Here is a 23,384-nt window from a genome sequence, read left to right as displayed (position 1 = left end):
ATTTTTTTTCTTTCAGTGCAAAAATATAGCCTACATATTGTAAGACTGCAAAAACATGTGCAATGACAGCAATTTGAAATTGAACTTGTGCACTCTTGCAATAAAGTGCAAAAGTGTGTGGGATGTATATTGAATATCAATGGAACAATCAATCATTTCACATTACAACTGGAGGACAAAGAAAACAGGCAGTTCATTTATTTCTATATACTTGGTTTAAAAACAGCAAATTCCTCAGGCCCAATGCATCTCCACACAGTTGGATGATGAAAGATACACAAAAATAATAAATATCACAGTCATAGTATAAAGGCACAGCGCCAGGCTACATCACTACTGCAAATTCTTCTCCAATGGTCTGTTTATACATCTTTGGAATAAAGGTCATTGTCAGTCTGATCTCCCTCCGCATTTATGTAGTGTTCAAACATTTCTAAACTTAGTTGTGCAGTACCTGAAATGAAGACATGTGAAATGTTCATGTTATAGTTTCACAATGATAATATGCTCAGATCAACTAGCTTCCAGCTTACAACTCAGCTGAGTCAAATGTGATCAGAACACACTTGTGTTTGCCAGAAATGACCACTGATAACTAAATAATGCTCAACATCGCTCAGGGCAAAGGACCCCACTTATGTCATACTTACTAGGGTCACACAGACTTGAAAATAATCCAAAGCATCTAAAATACATTCTCACACTATATTTGGTCGCTTGGTAGCTACAAAAGCCCTCCCTGCAACACTGAAGACACACAATTGATCTGATCTCAACTGAATAAAGTATAACAGCTTTGTTTTGTAGATGTGTGCGCCTGGGTCCATTTGAGCGTTGAGTATGAGCTTCAAGTGAAAACTTCCAGATCAGTCACAGAAAACGGTAATTACACAATTTAGGCATCACTTAATACTTATCCAATACAGCTCAATTTCTAAACAATTGTGTTTTTGGTAGGTGTTCAGAGCTGTATCTTGTGACAGTATTAACAGTTATCTTACCAATACACTGTTTAAATTCCTATTGAGGAATGACTATGATGCTGGTACACACAGTAGCAAAAACACCTGAAACTGTCCAAAGGCATAAAATATCCAGTTGTGTTCATTGTAGAATTTTCACATAAAAAAACCCCCAGCTAAATATTGCATAAAACAGCCACAATCAGTGTAAAAGCACTGTAATTAAGTGCTGCAGAATGTTTTATACACTTATTTTTTAAATGTGGAGGCCATGCATATTATGACTTAATTTGGCTCTATAAATTGTAAGTCAGAACAGTTGCCTCTTTCTCTAGTGTCCCAGGCACTACAGTTGGCAGGTCTATCAAAGGCAAAATTCAGGCATGCTGAGAAAAGTTATGTGTGGGTGTGTTTGTCTACAGTAGTGCATCCAGGTCCAGTTCTGGCAGAGGCTCCTTCCAATAGGAGAAACTGCTGTACTCGGGACAGTCCAAAGCAGAGGTTGCACTGCCCTTGACAGAGAGCGTGGGGAAGAAATGTTCCACCAGCTCACTGAGGTGGCTGTACCTGAACACACACACACACACACACACACACACACACACACACCTCTATTATTAAACAAACAGTCAAACGTTTAAAGTGTCTCTGTGACAATCTAGTATAGTGGTTCTCAAACCTTTTTTACATTAAGGACCCCTCGACTGACACAAATTAGACAACAGACCCCCTACTTTATAAGATTGTGTCCCATTATCGCCCATCTGATAGGATTTTGGCTTTAACATTTTTTTTTTTTTACAAAAACTGTACAAAGAAAAAATGTCTAAAATAGTCATACATTCTTTCAGTGCGTTTCTTACGGATGGAATTACAGTGAAAATAAATCATTTCCTTTTTTGATGGGGACCCTGTGGAACCCTCTTATATGACCCCTGGGGGTCCCCCAGAACCCACTTTGAGAAACACTTGTCTAGTGTTTGTGCACACTGCTTTTATGCAATTGTTTCATCTTTAGTTATTTTGATGGCACATGTCTTTATTTGTAGCAAAATCAACAATCTCAATGAAAATGTGTGCACTCTATATGTTGCTTTCATACAGTACACGGGAACAGTTTTTTCCCCCCACTGAGAATCACCAATGTCCAAATTATTCAAAGCATAAAAACAGTGGAGAAAGTGTTTATATCTGTGTTCTGTTGCACACTTACGAGGACTTGTTGCCTTTAGTCTTCTCCTGAGTGAGCTCTCCTTTTGGGTTGACAGTAAATAACCTGCTATCAGGCACCCCAACCTGCTTATAGGCATAAGCATCCTGCAAAGTCAAGGGCAGCAAAACAATGCAGTTACACAGTCTGGCTTCAGCGTCACTTTAACCTTTTCAGTATCTACGTACCCTAAAGGCAGTAATCCATAATCATAAATCATTAGCCAGTGTTTGTTTTATACAAACCCTAGACTTCACTTTCACATTTCCCACACATCATTTCTACCTGCAGGAGTATATTACAGGATGTGCACATGAAATAATACATTTAAAAACACATGGGCATGTTCTATGCATGAGCCCCTCTGAATTTGTACAAACCCAGGTTTGTGCCTGAGGCAAAAATCGCTGCCAGAGAATATGCAACTGGAAACCTTGACTGAAAATAGACTTGTAGCTGAAGGCTACTGCTGTATTAAGAGTCAGTCTGCAGCACAGCTTACGTTAGTCCTGTTGCCGAAGGCTGCGTAGAAGGGCTGTCTCTGTGGGTTGAACAGGTCCCTGATGTCACTGAGACAGGCAATTTTAAAAACCTCCGGCTTCTTCTCAATAACCTCCCTGCAAAGGTCAAGACGGACAGTGTTTGCATACATTGATATATTTCATACAGTGTACTAGCCGAGTATAAGTTATACTGGATATCTCTTATGTCGAGGTCAGCGGTAAATTGATTTTCAAACTTTTGAACAATTTCTCACACACAGTGTAGAGCTGTGATATGTACACAGTTCCTACATTCTAATAATTCAATTACTTAACCCTCTACAAATGAAAATGTACTGTCTTAGTAGGACACTCTTTCGTAGTAGTATCTGTTACCTGTGTAGTGCTGAAAAGAGGCTGCTGGGAGCCAACAGTACAGGGCCTTTAGGGAGGACAGTGCCTTTGTCATTGACCCACTGAAGATAGTCCTTAGTGATGGCAGCCATGCCTATGGCCCGCGCTGAACAATACAGGAACTTATAACCGTTTCTGCAAGGAAAGGAGCCACCTCATAAGCATTTTAGTTTGATTAAACAGAATCAGAAAAAACTGGAATTTCCCTATTCTGCTTGTAATTGAGTTGACCCATAGCATTAAGTTCCCGAATACATTCATCAATACTACCACACAGATTTGAAGATTAGCACTTCAAACAGAATTCAGTCTTTTTTCCCCCCAATTAACTGAACAGCTGAGCTCCTTTTACAAACAGGGAAACATCTGGCGACATAGATTAGACAGTCAACCGCAAACAGAACGACATCAGAATGAAATCAGCAGCAGCAGATTCATGTTGTCTGTTTTTGCTTGTTATGGTGGAAGTAATGTGTGTGAAAGTTTGGTAAAAGAAAGTGGTCTAAAAGGAACAACAAGAGTAGAAAAACTGTTAAAGACGATGAGGTTTGTTGCTCTTCGACTGCTGATAATACGTAATAAGTCATTTTACATACTGGTGTATTTTGTGGTAGAGTTTGGCAATGCCTTTGTGTGTCCAGTCTTTTCCAAACTGAGGTAGAATGTGACCCAGAGCATCAGACCTGCAGGAGACAGACAGTGAGGACTACTCATAATACAGACACAATGCTCTATAATCTATCTTTCATAGTGGTCAGTGAAATGCTTGGTATATAATTGTTTATTTGAAATATCTATACACCATTGCGCGCAAAGAAAACGCAGTTGTTTTTACTTAGTGATAGTGCCGTCTATGTCTGATATGATGACGCGATCGTCCCAGGTCCACAGGTAGATGGCAGCTTCACAGCGACAGGTGCCTTGGTACTGTGTGGTCACACTGAACACCACCTTGTTGGCTCCTTCACGCAAGTTTAAGTGTTCCTGGTTATGAGAAAGGAGAGAGTTAGAGAGCCGTGAAGTAGACAAAACCACAAGGAAGCCGGTCATCCTCCACATACAGACAGCAGAGTGAAATTCTTTATGTGGGTGTACGAATGTGTATGTGTGCATCTCTTACTATCTGCTTAGAGGTCAGACGTAGTGATTTGTGATACATCTGGCTGATACACTGAGTGGCGCTAAGGGTTTCAGTTGACAGGCTGGGAGCAATGGTGGCTTTTCGGCCGAGGCCCGCTGCCTCATCACTCTCGATGTCATCCAGTGTGGCTCTGTGGAACCAACACACATCTGATTAACACTTTGTGTTTGAATTATTTTGAATCTATTTATTGATATTAATTAAATACAATTATTTAGGGATTTGTGCATGAAAATAAAGAAAAACATTCCACATGGTGATCTATATCACTGATTGGCTGTCACACATGTTAAGCTTTAATTTTGACAAACGTGACATACCTTGTTAAGTGTCAGGACAATTGTTTTTGTACTATATGGACAAAGCTTTGGCACACTCTGGTGGCGCAAAGGTAAACTACATGATGAGAGTTCCAGTTGATTTACAAAAAAGGGAAAAACATCGAAATGTTGGTGTATTTACAGAATTGTTCATTTTTATTAGCATGAGTATTGTATGAGTATTAGTCTTTCCAGCAATAAGTCTGAATGTTCTTAAGTACACACATTAGTTGCGTAAGATAATTTGTTAGTGAGGTAACTTACTTTACTGTAGAAGAGACACTTGGTAGTGGTTCCTCTTGCTCGTCCTTTTGCTGAAAAACAAGGGAGGGTTACATTCAACAGGTACATTCAAAGTGCCAATCGTGGTTTTTACAAACAATCTCTAAATGGACTGTACATCTACAGTGCCTTTCTTTTTACACTCACACACTGATGGGAGGGGCAATTTAGGGTTCACTATCTTGCCCAAGCACAATTTGTCATGCAGATTGAACGACGGCCCTTCTAAATAATGGACATCTCAACCTACCGACCCTCCTGAGCCACAGCTGCCTCTCTCAACCACCTATACCATACCTTCATCTCTGTCTTACATGGACAGGGCATAAAAACCAACCCTAGCTAACAAGACAACACCTAAAAGCCCGTTAAACACAATGGACAGATCATTGCATGCAATTCTTGCAGGCCCAAACACGTAACATTTCTTTTCTTGCTGGCAAGAATAATCACTCCTAAGAATGTACCTGGTTATTGGCCATGTCTCTTCTCCTCCAGGACAACCACCAGCGTCCAGACTTTTTGGGCATCTTGTCCTTCACCAACTGCTCTATCGTACCCTGTATGACACACACAAAAACAAGGCAATCATAAATCCTGACATCCCATTCTCTGGTCAACTACAATCTTATCCGTTTTATGTGGTTAACTTGTGAATCAAGAAAAATAACTCGGTGATAAGCTTCTTTCATGTTCGCGACTGCACATTAAAGAAGACTAATAAATTAACATTACTGAGGTCTTATGTAGAAACAGTAAAATACCTTTGGTAGGTGTTTCTGGAAAGTTGTCATTGACAAGACCATTGGAGCAGCCACTGCCCAGTTGTAATAGCTGTGAAAGAGAAAAGCCAGGTGATGAACAGTCACAGACATAAACTCATTTAAAATAGCCATTTAAGAACACCCTCTTCCGAATCGTACTTAGAGTTGATGGAGATCACAAGGCTTGGGTCCTCAATGATTCCTGGATTATTGGCAAAATCCTGGTATGTCACAATGTGCTCCATAAACCTTTCTGTATTAACGGCAAAAACAACACTTTTACTCCACTGGGTAAAACCAGCCTGTTTCTTCATGTACTTGCACATATTGCAGATATAGAACAGCAGCAACAGTTTTACTCCCCTCTTACCTTTAGTGATTTGGGTGGTGTCTCCCACTTGACCGCAGAGGGACATGCTGACATCCATGTTGTAGGAGGTGGAATCTGACAGGTACTCTGTACCGCTGTCCATGGCCCCGCTGCCCACTGACTGAGGCGACTGGCTCCCAGAGAAGGTGCCCTGCTCCGCCACGTGCTGAGACGCTCCCTCTGTCTCACTGCAGGGACAACAGACACTCAGTTTTTCCCCTGTAAAGGGCAACACTTCATTGATAACACAACATGATTATTGGATTATTGAGTTGTTGCTATGGACGTCAGTCACTGTGGAAATCGCTGCCTTTCAATTCATTTATCTGTGTTCAAACCATAGACTGTTTATAAAGACAAACATCACACATAGTTTTTGTTTCATTTTCAAGATGGGGATTTCATACGTAATCATGAGCCACTCATACTGTATTTTGCGAGGAATATCCATTATGTCTTTTTACCTCTTGGGGAAGTAGAGTGCAGCCACCTCAGGGTTCAATGTGGTCAGATCATCCAAGTAAATATCTGTTGGTCCTAGATGATGATTACGTTTACCTGCAACAAAATGACACATGATATGAACCCAACTTGTCAACACTGACGACGGAATTAGTTAACGCAAAGTCTAAAACAAGACTTTACAGACACCTAAAGTGTAAAGGACAAAAATTACAAATTTACATCAATGAGGGAAAAATACTTCACCTTTATTCTTGTCCTGTTGCTCCACTCTGGAGGGTGACTCAGAAGAGTTTGCTGACCCCTCTGCAGCTGTGCAGCTGGTCCCAGCGTCTCTCCCTTCAGCTTTTGGTGCACCTTTGTTGGTCAGTGAGCCTCCTGCTGCAGTCTCTCCAGGTCCACCTTCCTCCTCCCCTCCCTCAGCAAATGGATCTATCCCACTGTCCCCCTCGCTGACAGGGACACTACTGGTGTAACCCTGTTCACTGTGCTCCAATAAGGCATCCTGTTGTTGTGGATTTAATAAGTCTGTAGTACTTGGACTTGTTGCTGTGACTTTGCAGTCTTCGCTCTCCTTTGTGAGTTGTTTTTGTGCGTTCTTTGGTTTGGTCACACTGACCACATTATTTTTTGTTACAGAGCTAATTCTATCAGTTACAGTGCTAATAAGCTCAACACTGACTGTGCTTTCTTTGCCAGCAAGAGAATTGGTGCCATTAATTAGTTTAGCTGAAAAAGACGACAAGTCTCTGTTCTCCTCTTCCTCCAATGTGGATTCAAGTGCCTGTGTCAAGTCCACGTTAGTCTTCACTGATGGGGCACAAGACTTGGAGAGGTCTCTTTGGGTGGAATGGGCAATTTCACCATTTTTCTCCTTGAATAAAGGTGTGGTTTGCATAGCATGGCTGCCTAGGTCCAGGAGAGTCCTGGGTTGTGGCCTGACCACTGTTACACTGCCCACTCTACCACAGCTGATAACAGGCTCATAGCCCATGTCAAAGGAGTCTTGTTTCTCAATGGTGCGGAAATGACAACTGCTGGAAAGGGAGATGTGCTGCAACTCCACTGGTGTCTTCTCTGATTGACACAGCTGTGGGGGAGGGCAGAGAGCAATTTGAGACAGTGTGTCAGGATGACAATCTCAAATCTACAGCATTACCACAGCACGGGCAGGTAAATCTACATCTTTGTATGTTTGTGTTGCCATACCATGGGAAAACCTCCCCAGTTCCACTGCATCTGAGGCCCAGAGGACTCTTGGGGTTTAACCAAAAGCTCAGAGTCACTCTTTGGAGAGGGTGGTCGACTGTAGAACACAGTGCTGGGAAATGGAAAGACAAATGGAGGGATAAAGACAAAAAGATAAATTCGGCCAGCCAATTAATTTCAGATAATCGGCCCGATAACTTCACTCATGAGGCCGATACACAAAAAAAAAAAAAAAAAGGTCAGCAGACATATCTGCAGGGAGCCTGGTCAGTGTGGCTGCTATGGAATGATGTTAGCGCTCCCTCTTGTGAGTTTTGGGATGGTGGTGAAAAAGTTTGTTTCAAGCCCTAAATTTCCTCAGTTGGCTTTGTCTTTCCTAAATGTTAACATGTTTCTTCCATCCTAAATGAAAGCAGCTCTAATCTAGCATTAAATATACACTGCTCAAAAAAATAAAGGGAACACTAAAATACCACCTCCTAGATCTGAATGAATGAAATAATTTCATTAAATACTCTTTTCTTTACATAGTTGAATGTGCTGACAACAAAAATCACAAAAATTATCAATGGAAATCAAATTTATCAACCCATGGAGGTCTGGATTTGGAGTCACACTCAAAATCAAAATGGAAAACCACACTACAGGCCGACACACTCCAGCCACATGAGGTCTAGCATTGTCTTGCATTAGGAGGAACCCAGGGCCAACCGCACCAGCATATGGTCTCACAAGGGGTTTGAGGATCTCATCTCGGTACCTAATGGCAGTCAGGCTACCTCTGGCGAGCACATGGAGGGTTGTGGGGCCCCTCAAAGAAATGCCACCCCACACCATTACTGACCCACCGCCAAACCGGTCATGCTGGAGGATGTTGCAGGCAGCAGAACGTTCTCCACGGCTTCTCCAGACTCTGTCACGTCTGTCACATGTGCTCAGTGTGAACCTGCTTTCATCTGTGAAGAGCACAGGGCGCCAGTGGCGAATTTGCCAATCTTGGTGTTCTCTGGCAAATACCAAACATCCTGCATGGTGTTGGGCTGTAAGCACAACCCCCATCTGTGGACGTCGGGCCCTCATGTCTGTTTCTGACCATTTGAGCAGACACATGCACATTTGTGGCCTGCTGGAGGTCATTTTGCAGGGCTCTGGCAGTGCTATTCCTGCTCCTCCTTGCACAAAGGCGGAGGTAGCGGTCCTGCTGCTGGGTTGTTGCCCTCCTACAGCCTCCTCCACATCTCCAGATGTATTGGCCTGTCTCCTGGTAGCGCCTCCTTGCTCTGGACACTACGCCGATAGACACAGCAAACCTTCTTGCCACAGCTCGCACTGATGTGCCATCCTGGATGAGCTGCACTATCTGAGCCACTTGTGTGGGTTGTAGACTCCGTCTCATGCTACCACTAGAGTGAAAGCACCGCCAGCATTCAAAAGTGACCAAAACATCAGCCAGGAAGCACAGGAACTGAGAAGTGGTCTGTGGTCACCACCTGCAGAACCACTCCTTTATTGGGGGTGTCTTGCTAATTGCCTATAATTTCCACCTGTTGTCTATTCCATTTGCACAACAGCATGCGAAATTGATTGTCAATCAGTGTTGCTTCTTAAGTGGACAGTTTGATTTCACAGGTGTGATTGACTTGTAGTTACACTGTGTTGTTTGTGAGAATAATGCAGTTGAATGTCATCACTCCTGACAAACTGTACCCCACTCTCCCTTAAACACCAGTCATGTTCTGAAATCTACAGCATAACCCAATGTATCTTCTATTTCATTCATTAATAAAAGTTCCATCCAAAACAACATGTTAGTGAGTAAATGACTATGTATATTAGATTGTACTCCATAGGAATAATGGAATTATGCATGACTTTTTATTGTTTTCATATTGACATTAAAAATCAGCAATCAGCCTCCCTGCTCTCTAAATAAAAAATAATAAATTGGATTAATATCGTAAAGATTAACCTTCCTCACCTCTCTGAGGGTGACTGCTCTCCATCGGAGTGTGGATGAGTGTCTCTGGTCTGTGTGGCCCCCACCTCCTCATTAGGCTCTTCAGACATCGAGTAGTACACTGATTTACTTTAAGACATGCAAGAAGACATTTTTAACTCCTCTGTTAACTTTGAAGGTGTGAACATTAAACCACATTGCTCCCTTTAAAAAACGTTTTGTTCTGGCAGCGGCTGTCCAGCACAGATAATGTAACAGCAATCAAAATGCTGAAATACTATACTGCCTTTACCCGAAATGTAACATCAGCAATAATAAAAACCCGTTTCAAGTGTGCTGTTTAGATGTATCATTGCTATGTGCATTTGTGGAATCACTCCAGGGGGGTAACAGGTAGAAAAACAGTGAAGCAGAATAATATGCTCACTAATTATTGCTGACAATAATAAGCATAATTCTCTTGAAAAACCTTCCACGAGACAGAATAGAGAACAACCACTGCATGGGGAACAGACAGATGAAGAAAAGAGTTTTTGGTGTCAACTGGTGACTTTTGTCTGAATGCATCAGTGGTTGCTGATAGGGGCAGTAGATTTTTAAAAAATGTTGAAAAGCCTAATACAGCTTTAAATTAAACATCTACCAATACATGGTATATGGTGTGGTGGCATATGCCCTTTGTTCAGTGAATTTTAGTGTTAAATGAGGCATCACTGAAAAATATTGGCAATAATCACTGGACATAGTGATCTATCTATCTGTGCCTCATTTCCTGTACATTTCCTGACTGCAAAGATTCTGATCCATGAAGGTGCAGCATTAGAGAGCAAAAGGAATCAGGAAATCTGTCACCCGCAAGAGAATGACTTCTCTGTCATACATGGAAAATTTTTATTTTGAACAAAGGATATATGCCGTGATGCAAAGTCATGACCACGAACCTTGCGCAGGGCAAGGCCACTTTTAGAGTGGGTGATAACAGACAGTGTGACATCAGCAAGGTAGTTCAGTTGTTTATTCAAAGCTTTTGTCATGCAGTGTAACTTTATTATAATGTATTAGCCTATTTCCCACCATCAACATTTATGCACCAGCAGCTGAAGCCAACCTTTGTTCACATCACGCCATACAAATAAGTCACTCACTGACCTGACTTGTAATGGTAGAACATGCTCCCCTTTAGCAAGACTCTCCTGTACAGCCTGATTGCTTTCTTTCTCCCACTCCTTCTCTCTTTCTCTCTCATCTGATGATGACGAGTAGGCCTCTTCTCTCGGGTGAGTATCAGAACGCATGCGTTTGCGGCGGCGTTTCTTCCTGCGGGTGCCAGACCCAGCAATGGAGGATTCCTCGGTGGTCTCCTTGATCTCCTCCATCGCCTCAGGGACCTCAAGAGGAATTGGGGAGGTGCAGAGATGGGCTGGGACCTGAGAGTGAGGTGGGTAAAAATGTAAAGTTTGCAACGATGAATTAAATATAACAGACTTTCAAAATGGATGCAATGTTACTAAAGAACAGCAGAAATTTATAATATTAAGGGCTTAAGCCAGTGGTCATCAAATGCTGATCATCTTACCTCCATGTTTTCATTTTCCTCCACAAAAAAAGCTTCTCCATTGTCACCCAGCTTCATGTGCAGGTCAACCACTTCTCCATTTATCTCAATATCCACCTAAAATCACAGGGATGCATGTACATGTCAAAGAATGACCAAAAGCAGAGAGAATACAGAGATGGAGAATTGTAGTTAAAAGAATTAAATGAAACAGGGAAAACACTGACAATTTTCTCCTTGGAGCGCAGCACGCCCAGCTTGCCGAAGCGAACGTGAAAGGGGGAACACTGGAACGATCCATCAGGCTGTCGCACCACAATGACATCGATCCCTCCGGTGAGTGTGGCGGGGTTAAGGCCACGGTACAGCTCCTTCACCGTCACAAACACTGTCTCTGCCAACTGGCCCACAATATTCATGGTTTGGGACTGGAAGGAAACAAACAAACAAAAAAAAACAAGAAGTGAGAACAGCGAGGTGATGTGGGTTGACACATGAAACAAAAAGTGACTGCATTCAGTTCCTGTAGGTCTGATCCTTTCCCCCTTTTTTTACACAATGTCAGCCAGCACTCAACAACAATGTCATCCATTTATAGTGGATGTTAACTTCTCATTACATTGGTTATCCAATTGACCAAGTGTGCTACATTAAGTATATGTTAAAATTCTTAATGCCTAATATAGCAAATTTTCCTGAAAGCAAACAGAGTTCCTGCGTTATATGATGCACTAGCATGCTAACTGAAGAAAACTTTCACATATCCAGATTTCAGTTTCAGGCCAAGTAACTACAAACCTTTCCACCAGGTTTAGCTCCAGACAGAAGTGTGTCCCCTGACTGACTGCAAGGGAGGTATTTTTAATGTTTTGACTAAACCATTTTGACCTTTGGAATCAGATCTTGATCGTGACTAACAGGCTAAAGGTCAAGAGCTGGGAGAGAAGATGAGCTCCATTAAAGACACATATCTAGAGGTTTGTCATTATAAGACAACAGGAATTAAGTGAAGTCATTATCTTGGCCTGGCCTGATGATTATGTGGAAAGGTTTTACTGTGCATAATATGACTTATTTGACCTCACATGTCATAAGAAAAGTGTGAGACCAAAGAGACAACAAATTCTAGCCAATTTCTGAAAGTTAGTTCCAGTTAGGTTGAAAAAAAGGGGCAAATACAATTATTCCCATTATATATCCCTTTGTCCTCAGCAGGCCAGAACATGTCCAACAACAAGAAGCAAGTCAAGAACTCAAACCTTGCCAAAGGTTACTGAAAAAAAAAAACATAGCTATAGTTAATACTGTAGCTCAAAAAGAAATTCTACCTGTGTGAAGCTTATCATGTTTTGTTTTCGTTAACACAACTTAGAGAGACAAGATGTGTCAGGATCTCTGAGACTCATCCGAGCCTCAGAATTTCCAGTACAGCCCAACCAATACCACTATTTATATTATTGAATTTGATTATTATAATCCACTTTCATTTTCCTGAGGAACAGTCTAGGTAAACTTGGGCAGATTCTGAGTGACTCAACACATGCCTGCAAAATGAATCAAACCTGTCTATAGCGTCATCTGTCCAAAGTCCACATAACCAATCTCATGTCTTACCCACAGTGAAGGATGCAGATGTCCCCTCCCAACCAGGCTGTGCTCCCTTGACCTCCCTTCTGCCATACGACACCATAAAAGGACTTTTCCACCACAGGAACTCAGAAACTTTACCTGCATTTCCACCAGAGGAACCTGTCAACTCCATTCCCCAGAATGCTCGGCTGCCTGTAAAGGCTAAGGACATTTAGCCCCCCCTCCACCCATATCTGTCTGTGGATGTAAGCTACATTTTGTTAGTTCTGACAGCTGAGACATAGATTCAAAGGTACAGTCGATTATAACTGCTGAGCTAAATAGGACTTTCCACTTGATCAGTGGCCATAAGAGATGACAGCACTCTAGTACTCTCTGGTCTGAGCTAGGATGCAGAATATAGCAATCTATGAGCGAGTCCTAGTTTATTCAGTCACACACCAATGCTTCCACTATCTAACACAATTTCACAATCACATTCACACCCTCCTGTCACACCGAATACATACTTCCTCACTGGCACCGCACATGACAGCCAGACCAGCAGTTTCTGAAAGGCTTGGGCAGGCTATTCAAACACGCTTGGCATGAAATCGCACACACACACACACACACACACACACACTGAGCGACCACACAGTTTCTGGGCTTGACCACAGCTCTCTGGGCCATCCAAGATGAGGGGACTCTCCAGCATTCATGCTCTACCAACACCGGAAAATCCTTCATAGGCCTAGCTGACTTGGGATAAAGTCAAGAAATTAACTAGCAAATCTGGATGGATATCATTGCCTGTGCTGCCTGTGGAGGAGGATATGATAGAAAGGTAACAAAGTAACAAAGAGTGTATTATCTATCTATCTATCTATATATCTCTATATATATATAAATAAATAAAAACTATCCTCACTCATGTGGCTGATCCAACAGTGTAAATGTAAAATATGGGTGTGTAGCTCATGACCTTCTGACATGAATGACCTTGTTCTGTGCCCATTTTTTAGTGTGATACTTGACTGCTTGACTTTAACTGCCAGGTCAGCTGTATTTAGAAAGCAGAAAGAACAAAAGCCTGCAGCAGATAAAGGTAGTGCGAGACAACAAATTCTAGGGCAGGAGAAGGATGACAGAAGAGAAAGATGAGGTGGTTAATAACTGATGCACAAGGATCAAATGTTTCTGTAGCAGCATGCTGTTTCTAATGTATCAAACACATTCCTATACTCATCCCTTGTGGGTAAACTGGCACAATGCCAAGCTTCGCTGCCTTTAAGTTGCCTTCTCCTCAATGAGGAATTCAAACTGATGAAGCTGGCACTAGGACTGCAACTAATCACTCAGGGTTTTTTAACTATTGATACATTGTTTTGTCAACAAAAGATTTCCATCACACCTTCTGAAAGCCCATTAACATTGTGACATGGTGTCAAATGTCTTCCATAACGCTGTATCAAGTGTCAAAATGGTTGCTGATTAACTAACGCTACTAGTTTCACTACAAGCTGACAGAACAGACTGAATACCAATTTCTTAAAGACAGCCAAGTGTGCGGAGACTGTAATCCTGGCTTTTACTGTCCATTGCCTCATAGAAGACACAGACACACACACAGGTTACCTCACTCTATTGCAGTGTGGTTCAGCATACTGTCTCGTTACATCAGATTTTGATTACAGAATATCTATCAGCATCAATGACTCAGGCAGCACTCACAAAGTCAGCCCCCTCCGGGTGCAGGAGAATTGATTGGGTGAAGGTCTTGTAAAGAACTCAATGATAGACAAAGTGAGTTTTTTTTCATTATAAGTTACCCATGTGGTGCTAATGCATTAGGCCTCTATATTTGCATGGTTTGGTAAAAACATTAGCTACATACAACTTCCGCAACGGTTTTACGTTGCGCCGTAATCCATCTCGATACTTAAAACACGTTTTCTCTGCCGTTAATTGAAACGCTTTAAAACTAGAGAGAGACCCCGCACTAGTTATGAAAATGCCAGAGCTAAGTAATATATTCAGAACTTTATTTGTTTGACAGGGAGTTAAGTGTTGAAAACGTCTTTACGACTTAAATGATGTGTCTCAGTCACAGCAAGTAACAAAACTCTTACAAATGGACATAACTCTGCTAGCTCTGACAGGCTGACGTCTTCCACAACTGCTAAAGATGTTACAGACAGTTTACTGTCTCTGCGTTGACGTGGACAGTGTGTGGAAAGCAGCTTACCTTTCTTGTGGCTTTTCAGACTGAGAAAATACAGCAACAACGATAACAGCCATCCCGGACGCTTCCTAGCATGCTGCGCCTGCGCACAATACATGTCAATCACTCCAATAGCCAATGAGCAAACAGGAACAGGAAAAATGACCCGACTCTAACTTTAGTCTGTAAACAAAGCGTTCAGTGATGCAGAAATTACTTTAGTTCTGAATGTGTGCTTGTAAAATAAGATACGGAAAAAACAGGTATTAATAGCATTGTATAGTTAATACAATATATGAAGATTAAATTGCCATTTTGTAGCTTACTGGCAAACATTGATTTTGGATTATGATTCCCACAGTCTCTAAAAACAGAGCCTCTTAGTTAAACTAAAATCAATCAGTCATAAAACCTTGGAAAAGTTTAACTGAAAGTCTACTATGCAAACAAAACAACCCGCACAAATCTGGCCCCTTTAACAGCCTTAAAAGTTAGCCTTTGATAAACCTCTGAATAAAAGCATGTTGCTGGGTGACAAATTCTACTTTTAAATTTATCATAGCAGTGATTCAATAGTGTTGCAGCAGAAATTATTTACAAAACATTTATGAATATCTATTTAATCTTACACTCAATATGTCTTACCTTATAAAGTAGCTTATAGTTAGCCTACATACAAGAAGACATAAAAATATGTGGGCAGTTATTAGACTGTGGGCTGGCAGCAGTCTAGCATATCTCAAACAGCAGACACAGTGCTCAGCTAAAGTGCTCCTCCTGTGCTCTAATTCAGATGATGTTGTTGAGCTAAATGCTATGAGCTTTTCTATCCGCTAAATCCACAGGTGTCACCCTGCTAAAAACATATTTAATCTCAGCTAGTGGAAAAGACAGGGGAAGGTGTAGAGGAGCTCCTGAGGCAATAGTGATGTGTAGCCTATATAAAATATCTGTCATATGAAGAGGATTCATAATAGGCTAATGCTTCTGTACTGTATTTACCACACTGAAGGAATTGTTGTTACAGATTGTTCTTTTGTACACCTTTCCACAAACAATACTTCCAAAAAATCTGTTAAACAAAACAGTGAACTTCTAAGATGGCCTCTTAGCGGTTCTGTTTTGGCAATTCTGCTGCTTCGTGTTAAAGAATATGTTACCTATGCTCGTATAATATTTCTGTGGAAATATATCAACTACATTACTGAAAGCTTTCAAGCATTGCTCAATTCTATGAGAAATTTACAGAATAATTTAGAGACAGAAAGTGATAACTATGGTAAGGTACATACGGTAGCCTAAGGCTGTGAAATATCTTTCTCTATGAGAATATGATTAACTGTAAAAAAGTATCTGCTCACCCAATGTGTGCCTCACAGCTTCATGTGTACACAGCCCTCCCACATTATTTTTGTCCTCATCATCATTCATTGAAGGGTTTTCAGTATTTCAGAAATGATAACTAGCGAGGCCCTGCAGAGGGCATCACTGCACCTCATTCAACAGAGAGGCTGCCTTTTTTCACCCAAAAGAGTCCATTCATGCTCTGATCTGTTTTTTTTTTTTATTGAATCTTTAGAACAATATTCTTATAATATGCTACATTTCTTAAACCAATGAAAACAGAAAGTGTACTATTTTAATGAGATCTATGTATATATATATATCATCTATCTAGATTTATATAGATATAGATATAGATATTCCTAGCATACACACTCAACATAAAGACACAAGAGATATGTGGGAAATCGAATTTTCAATATGTAGAATGTTGGGTTATTGTATCAAAAAACTTCATCATGAGCATTACAGCAAAATTGAACTTTTGAAAACCTAAATTAAAATAAGACTAAAATGTCATTTTACAAGTGAATAAAGACTCGCAGACATTTTTGATATAGTATTCCCATTTAATGGAAAAAAGGATTAAAAAAAAGTTTTATTTGCAATTAAAGATATCCAACCCAAAAGAAAAACACTACTCCTACTACAGCATACATTGAGCACTGCCCAGTTAAGGAGGATGGAGATGTTACAAATGACTACATTTTTTAAGACATACCTTACAATATCTTGGCAAAAAACTGGCTAAATATTTCTATTAACACTTAAAGGGAAAAAATAACTGCCAAAAAGCATCAGAACAGATTTATTTAAACTGAATATTAACTAAGTAGGTTTTTCCTTGAGAGCTTCTTCAATAAAATATGATGAGAAATAGAGTAAGCAGCCACAAAACAGATGTTACCCCATTGACATAATTTAAGGTGTTCCCTGCACATTCAGGTCCCAGTGAAGGCCAGCCAAACTGCCTATTTAAGGAAACCCCTAGCCTTAACAACAGAAACACAGGCTTTCGAAACTGCTCTGCATCTGCTCACAACTCTCTCTCCTACATGTTTCCACTCCGCTGTACAGAGCCTCCTCTAAATGTTTAGGCCCTGTTCTCTAAATAAGGCTGCCTTATCGTAGTTCCTGTCATTTCTGCCTTTTCCCCCAAACATCCCGAGCTGTGGCAGTAGCAAGCTGCAGCCTGTGCATTCTTTTGCCTTGTATGGAGAAATGGCTTGGCCTGAGATGTCTTTGGAAGGGACAGGACCGCCTCACCATTGGCCGGGGCAGAAAGTGGGAGGGACACGCCGGGAGTCTGATTCTTTAAACAAACTTTTCAGTAGGACTGCCTGCTTCCCCTTCGCACTGCTGTGTCGGATCCAGACAAAAGGAGCCTGATATTTCTCCCTGAAGGCAAGGTGAGAAAGAAAGCTGTTTTTTACTGCTGGGGTTGCTTAAAGACTATAAATCGTGTATGTAAAAGCTAATTTTAATGTGTTTTAAAAGGATAGTAAATGTCAATTCTCTGAGTTCAGTGGTACAGTGTTCAACTGTCAGTGCTGAGAGTTAAGGGGAGGATAGAATTACAGAAGGCTTCTGAAGGGGATCTTTGATTAAAGTGACCAGATCAGCTACAATGGAGCTTGTTTCATCTGTTGATCATGGAGAAGACAGACCTGTAGAGAATGCTCACTTTAAACCTGTGTGTGTGTGTGTGTGTATAGTGTAAATGTACTGTGTGCATGTGTGTTTACTTCCATGTCATCACTATGGCACATTAGACAGAGGAATTTATGAATGCAGCTGACCCATTTAGATCTCGTACACACACGCACGCACTCTTAAAACATGCAAACATACACACCGCTCATGTCTTTTTAAAGGCGTTGAGAGCTCAACTTTGCTCTCTGTTTGTTTTTGGAATTCTTGAATGTTAGACTTCACTTGAGTAGTGGCGACCTACGTGACCTGGAGTTAGGGTGAGGGATGACAGCCTGACTGTCTGGTGATATCAAAGTGTGTGAGTGTTCTTGCTGGATAAAGGGACAGAGGGGCTTTGTCATACCAGTGGATGAAAGGGTCCACAGAGGAGCTGTGGTGGACAGAGAACAAATACAATTGTCAGTGTGAGCCAAGCTGAGGCACGTCAGCCAAATGCTTACGTTGCTGAAGTCTGAAATATTTGTTCTCGGCCTCCTTGAGAATAATTGTTGATTCACTCTGTGCAGAAGATTTGAGCTGTTATGGCTCAGCGGGACTGGTAATCAGATTTGGGTTTTTTTTTTGGACTTTGAAAATGTAAAGTTGTGAAATAATCACACTAGTCAAAGAATCTAGTTTATTGATTGCTTGAAAGAGACATCGAGTTAAACACTAATCAGGAGACAGTGCCCTACAGTATCACTGGAGCCAAAAAAGAATGCACAATGGAGATAACTAATTTCAGAGCCTGAAATTGGATTGTTTATGTCAGAGCCACTTCATTTGGGCCTCAACAAATTCTCTTACAGGCGCACAAGTGCGGCGCAAATGGCTGCAAGCGTCTGCATAATGAAAACGTGGTGCATTGTGAGAACACCTTACCACCATGGCAGGAGAGAGAAGCCCTAATCAGATTGAGGAATTCCTCTGTTCCTGAAACCCTACATTGGAGCTAGACGCCGATTTGTTTCCAGCTTCCTCAGTGACTGTGAGATGGAGAATGGAAAGGCGTCGGGCCAACAGCACACACCTTCCAGATTTCTTCATTTTTCTGGCACATGAGGGCACAGAAGCAGCCAAGCAGTAGTCAAATGAAAGAAAAGACTGATCCAACATGTGTCTCCAGTGAGAGAAAGGAAGCAGTGAAGCCACTGTTGACAAAAACTGTGTGTTGGGTATTGAGAGGAAGTACACTATACCATTGCTGACCTGCTTCATTTGGCACTCACTTTAAATGAATTCAATCCCTGTGACCTTTTTATACCGAGAACCCCAAACACAGATCCATTTAAATGCAACTGGACTATAAAGATATTCCTTAAGATTATAAACTCTGGGCAGAATCTAGGCTGGTTGTACTAATTTGCATTGACAATAAAAGTTAAAATTCTGCCCAAGTTTTACGGCAGCATTAATTTGTATAGAGATCAACAGAGGCAAAGACTTCTATATACTCAACAGAACAAGATAAAGCGATAGGCAAAGCTGCTCAACCCTGCCTTCTCTAGCTTTTCTATGAAGGCTTTGTGAATCATACAAGCTACAGACGGCATACACAAAAATGTAGGGCCATATTCCAGCCCATTAGACATGATGACAGTGTCGCTCAGACAGTGCCCTTGGAGACAGATGTTTGGTGAATCTAGGACGGTAAAGAGCTGTTTATGAGTATAGGAGTACACTTCTGTGTAGATATTACTGTAATGGGATATAAAACACATGGTTGTGGTGTATTTCTTATTTTGCTACCAAAATGATGTTGGTAACCAGAAAAAACTCTTTTTGAAAATAGTGTTTTTCTTTTCTTTATATTGTGCTTTTTCTTCTGATTATGAGAGAAACACTGTACTCTATTTGAATTTGTGGTAAATACGTGCATTTTTGTATTCCAATACAGACACAGGATGACATGAAATGGCTTTTTTGGTCCTTTATTCAGTTAAATAATAAGGAATTTTAAACAGTTTCAAATTTAACATCTTGTACCTAAATGAAGCTATGCCTGATGAGAATATATACAGGAAAATCTTAAGTGCCTGAACCCACTGGTGATCAATGCTGTTAATTTAGTCTTAATTTACAAAAATAATATAAATAATGCATCCCCTATCTTACACTTACTACTAATGTTCTACTAATGTAAGACTGACAAATTATTTAAAAAAGGGGGGCATGTAGTCTGAAGCAATGAGTTAATGCCACATACACACCTCTCAGAGCATGATGTCATACCTCATGTGCCTCATCATCCACATTCAACTGCTCTTTCCTGCCTGTCCCTCAGTCGCCCACTGGGTATTACAAAATCACAGAACACACACACACACACACACACACACACACACACACACACACACACACACACACACACACACACACACACACACACATTACAACTCCTTGCAGACCTGAACATGAGTGACAGGTCTAATTGTGGAAGGATCTGAAGTTAGCTGCAGTGTGTGCAGACATGTCATTTTCACACCCATTACTGTACCCGACATTTAGGGAGACTGTGATTCTCTCTCTCTCTAGTGGAAGTGGGAGGAAGACGGTTCTACTGCTTGTGGCAAACGAAAGAGAAAACATAAAAGAGCGACATGGATGCAGTGCTCCAGTGTATAGCGCTGTAGTCCAAAACATACATCAAATTTGACGCATCTTTTCATGTGGATGCTGAAATCCGTGTTCATGTCAAGCAGTGTTAAACAGCAACATACCCACGCCTTGATGTCTCTGATGGTACAGCATTATTTCAATCAAATTTATGAACCATGCTTTTTGAATGTGCACAGGCCCAGATCCAGCCGCCACCATGTCGAGCAAGCGTGCCAAGGGAAAGACCACCAAGAAGCGCCCTCAGAGGGCCACCTCCAACGTCTTCGCCATGTTTGACCAGTCTCAGATCCAGGAGTTCAAAGAGGCGTTCAACATGATTGACCAGAACAGAGACGGTTTCATTGACAAGGAGGATCTGCACGACATGCTGGCCTCTCTGGGTGCAAACGCTTGTTCTTGCAACACTTCCTTTATTTAAGGCTACAAGTGCAGAAAGCAGAAATATGACACTAGGGGGGACTGCAAAGGGGCACTCCTCCTATTTTCCATTTGAAGGTTATACAGAATATACTATAGTCATAATAAGTATCATCATGAGGAGTACTATTCAACCTGTGAACAGCTGTATAATATATTCTGTAGCTCCGGTAAGAGCCGGAGGGAAAACTGAGATAACCCTAATGACCCCTTGGGCTCTGAAACTATACATTCTCTAAAAAAAGTCTCTCTTCCATGTTTTACTTTGCAAACCTTTTACTTGGAAATTAAATAAAAAAACAATTTAAGATAAATGGCTCAGAAAGATTCCATCAAAACTGGCTGGTTTGAATCCTGTCTTGAATTCTTTATTTATTTTGTTTTTTTACATAAAAATGTGTTTAAAAACAGGGTTCTTCTTCTGGATAGTCATAAATAAACACGTCCTTGTGTGCTTTAGTCTGAAGAAAAAGTAGATGCATTTTAACAGTGATGACCCCTCCTCAGGTAAGAACCCCTCTGACGAATACCTGGAGGGGATGATGGCCGAAGCACCAGGGCCCATCAACTTCACCATGTTCCTCACCATGTTTGGAGAGCGGCTCAACGGTACGGACCCTGAGGATGTCATCCGCAACGCCTTTGCCTGTTTTGATGAGGAGGGATCTGGTGAGTCAATATAAACAACATCATGGCACTCACGCTGTCAATGTTTTGGAACTTTATCTCCCACTTCATGTATGCTATCTGTATCCAAGGCGTGATCCACGAAGACCATCTGAGGGAGCTGCTGACCACCATGGGCGACCGCTTCACAGATGAAGAGGTGGACGAGCTGTTCCGCGAGGCGCCTATCGACAAGAAGGGCAACTTCAACTACGCAGAGTTCACCCGCATCCTCAAACACGGCGCAAAAGACAAGGATGACGAGTAGAGGGAGGGACCGACAGCACCTGGCCCCCGCACACATACTGCACCACAAATCAGTCCCTAGTTCCTACCTTTGGGCCTTGTAGAGAGAAATTAGTAAGAATAGTAGGCTATATACCGGTATCAAAGTCTTTTATAAAAGGGCAGAAATTGCCATTGTGTTGCTTCTATTTAGATCTACAAGTTTATGAAAGGTAGAAGCTCAGGATTCATTTGGGATCCAACAAAATATTTTGCAATACACTACTTTTCAACTTGTATCATTGAAGGTTTCCATGAAGAGAAGCACGTCCACTGTGGCCACTCTGAATGGAAGTGACCTTTTTTAGATTGTTGCAGGGAACCCGGTTGGACTTCTGAGATGCATCAAACATCATGTATGTGTGCGGGGGCTGGAATGCCAGACTCAGTGCTTCATAAGAGTACCAGCAATGTTTACCTCTTCCTGCCAATTAGCCATCACACCTGCACAAGCACTGCCACAAGTCTCCTTATCTGTAATATGTGCATCCCTGTATGTTGTAAATGGATAAAAAGAAGTGATCTTTCTTGACTGTGTTTATTAAATGTGGCGAGTACTTCCACTTGATGAAATGGTTGCGAGAGCTTTCAGTCTGAACTCATATCTTCCTCCCATCAGCTGGCTGTGTGTATTTTTTGAAGGATCAGGTATGTCTTGCTGCTGAAGGAATTCAGTCTTGAAATTGCTCATTGTGCAAATAAATGTACGTTTATTCATACTGTTGACCGTCAAAAGTGTAGATGGGGTGTTTAAGTAGTCACTGTTTCCATATGTCTCCTACTTTCTTCACATGCTTAAATCATCAGTGTACTGTACTTTACATTGCTGCCATTTTCCAAAGGACTCTGAACTGTATGTGTGCACTAACCTGGATATTTTTCCAAAACATTTACTTTGAACTACATGCTTTGCAATGTTAACATAACTAAATGTTCACTACTGCAAGTACTGATAAACTGAAGACAAAAGTAATGCATCAATTTGAAATAATAAAGACAAAATATTTGGAAGTAATGTGAACACAATTTATAGTAAATTAGCTAAAGCGTGCAGCATTACTGCAGTGCAATTTTTACTTTTATCTGGTCCATCACTCTAAAACCAGAAATTCCACTATGACATTATCTGACATTTGGAAGTTTAATAAATTATTTTGTGGCTTTTTTAAAGTATACTTCAAGCTTTAAAGTGCCTGAAAACTTTATATTAAATAAACGAAGTTAAAGTTTGGAAAAATCAGCTTTGAGAGCTTCAGTCTTGATCTCTTATGTGCTTCATCTTGATCTGTGTCGGTGTGATTTTGATCACATTTGATTGACGGTAGTCAAACAACCCATCAACTGCTATCAGATTTGGATTCAAATATTTATAAATCCTGATAGTACACAAAACCACTGATCCCTGGAGAAAGGCTAAGACAAAACATAAATAGAAATGTT

General features: G+C 41.1%; 2 protein-coding genes across 2 annotated transcripts; one reads left to right on the top strand and one right to left on the bottom strand.

The window, feature by feature from the left end:
• Positions 1-174: 174 nt before the first annotated feature.
• On the bottom strand, positions 175-15,029 carry LOC123956396 (phosphatidate phosphatase LPIN2-like). Its single transcript, XM_046028558.1, has 20 exons — positions 14,946-15,029; positions 11,356-11,556; positions 11,150-11,245; positions 10,723-11,000; positions 9,595-9,702; positions 7,617-7,728; positions 6,654-7,497; positions 6,410-6,503; positions 5,946-6,133; positions 5,735-5,828; positions 5,576-5,645; positions 5,279-5,371; positions 4,794-4,843; positions 4,189-4,339; positions 3,904-4,052; positions 3,665-3,751; positions 3,051-3,203; positions 2,675-2,789; positions 2,176-2,279; positions 175-1,529 (listed from the first exon to the last, which is right to left on the bottom strand). Exons 2-20 carry the CDS (start codon positions 11,545-11,547, stop codon positions 1,379-1,381), a joined length of 3,129 nt encoding a protein of 1,042 aa, XP_045884514.1. The 5' UTR covers positions 11,548-11,556; positions 14,946-15,029; the 3' UTR covers positions 175-1,378.
• A 2,492-nt stretch (positions 15,030-17,521) lies between these two features.
• myl9b (myosin, light chain 9b, regulatory) lies at positions 17,522-22,955 on the top strand. The gene is made up of 4 exons (XM_046075741.1): positions 17,522-17,674; positions 20,753-20,956; positions 21,501-21,662; positions 21,752-22,955. The coding sequence occupies exons 2-4, from the start codon at positions 20,773-20,775 to the stop codon at positions 21,925-21,927; spliced, it is 522 nt and encodes a 173-aa protein (XP_045931697.1). The 5' UTR covers positions 17,522-17,674; positions 20,753-20,772; the 3' UTR covers positions 21,928-22,955.
• Positions 22,956-23,384: the final 429 nt, after the last annotated feature.

Source organism: Micropterus dolomieu, linkage group LG18 (assembly GCF_021292245.1).
Source record: "Micropterus dolomieu isolate WLL.071019.BEF.003 ecotype Adirondacks linkage group LG18, ASM2129224v1, whole genome shotgun sequence".
Classification (NCBI taxonomy): Eukaryota; Metazoa; Chordata; class Actinopteri; order Centrarchiformes; family Centrarchidae; genus Micropterus; species Micropterus dolomieu.
The sequence above is the reverse complement of the archived record's forward strand: the minus strand, read 5'-3'. Positions and strand labels throughout refer to the sequence as shown.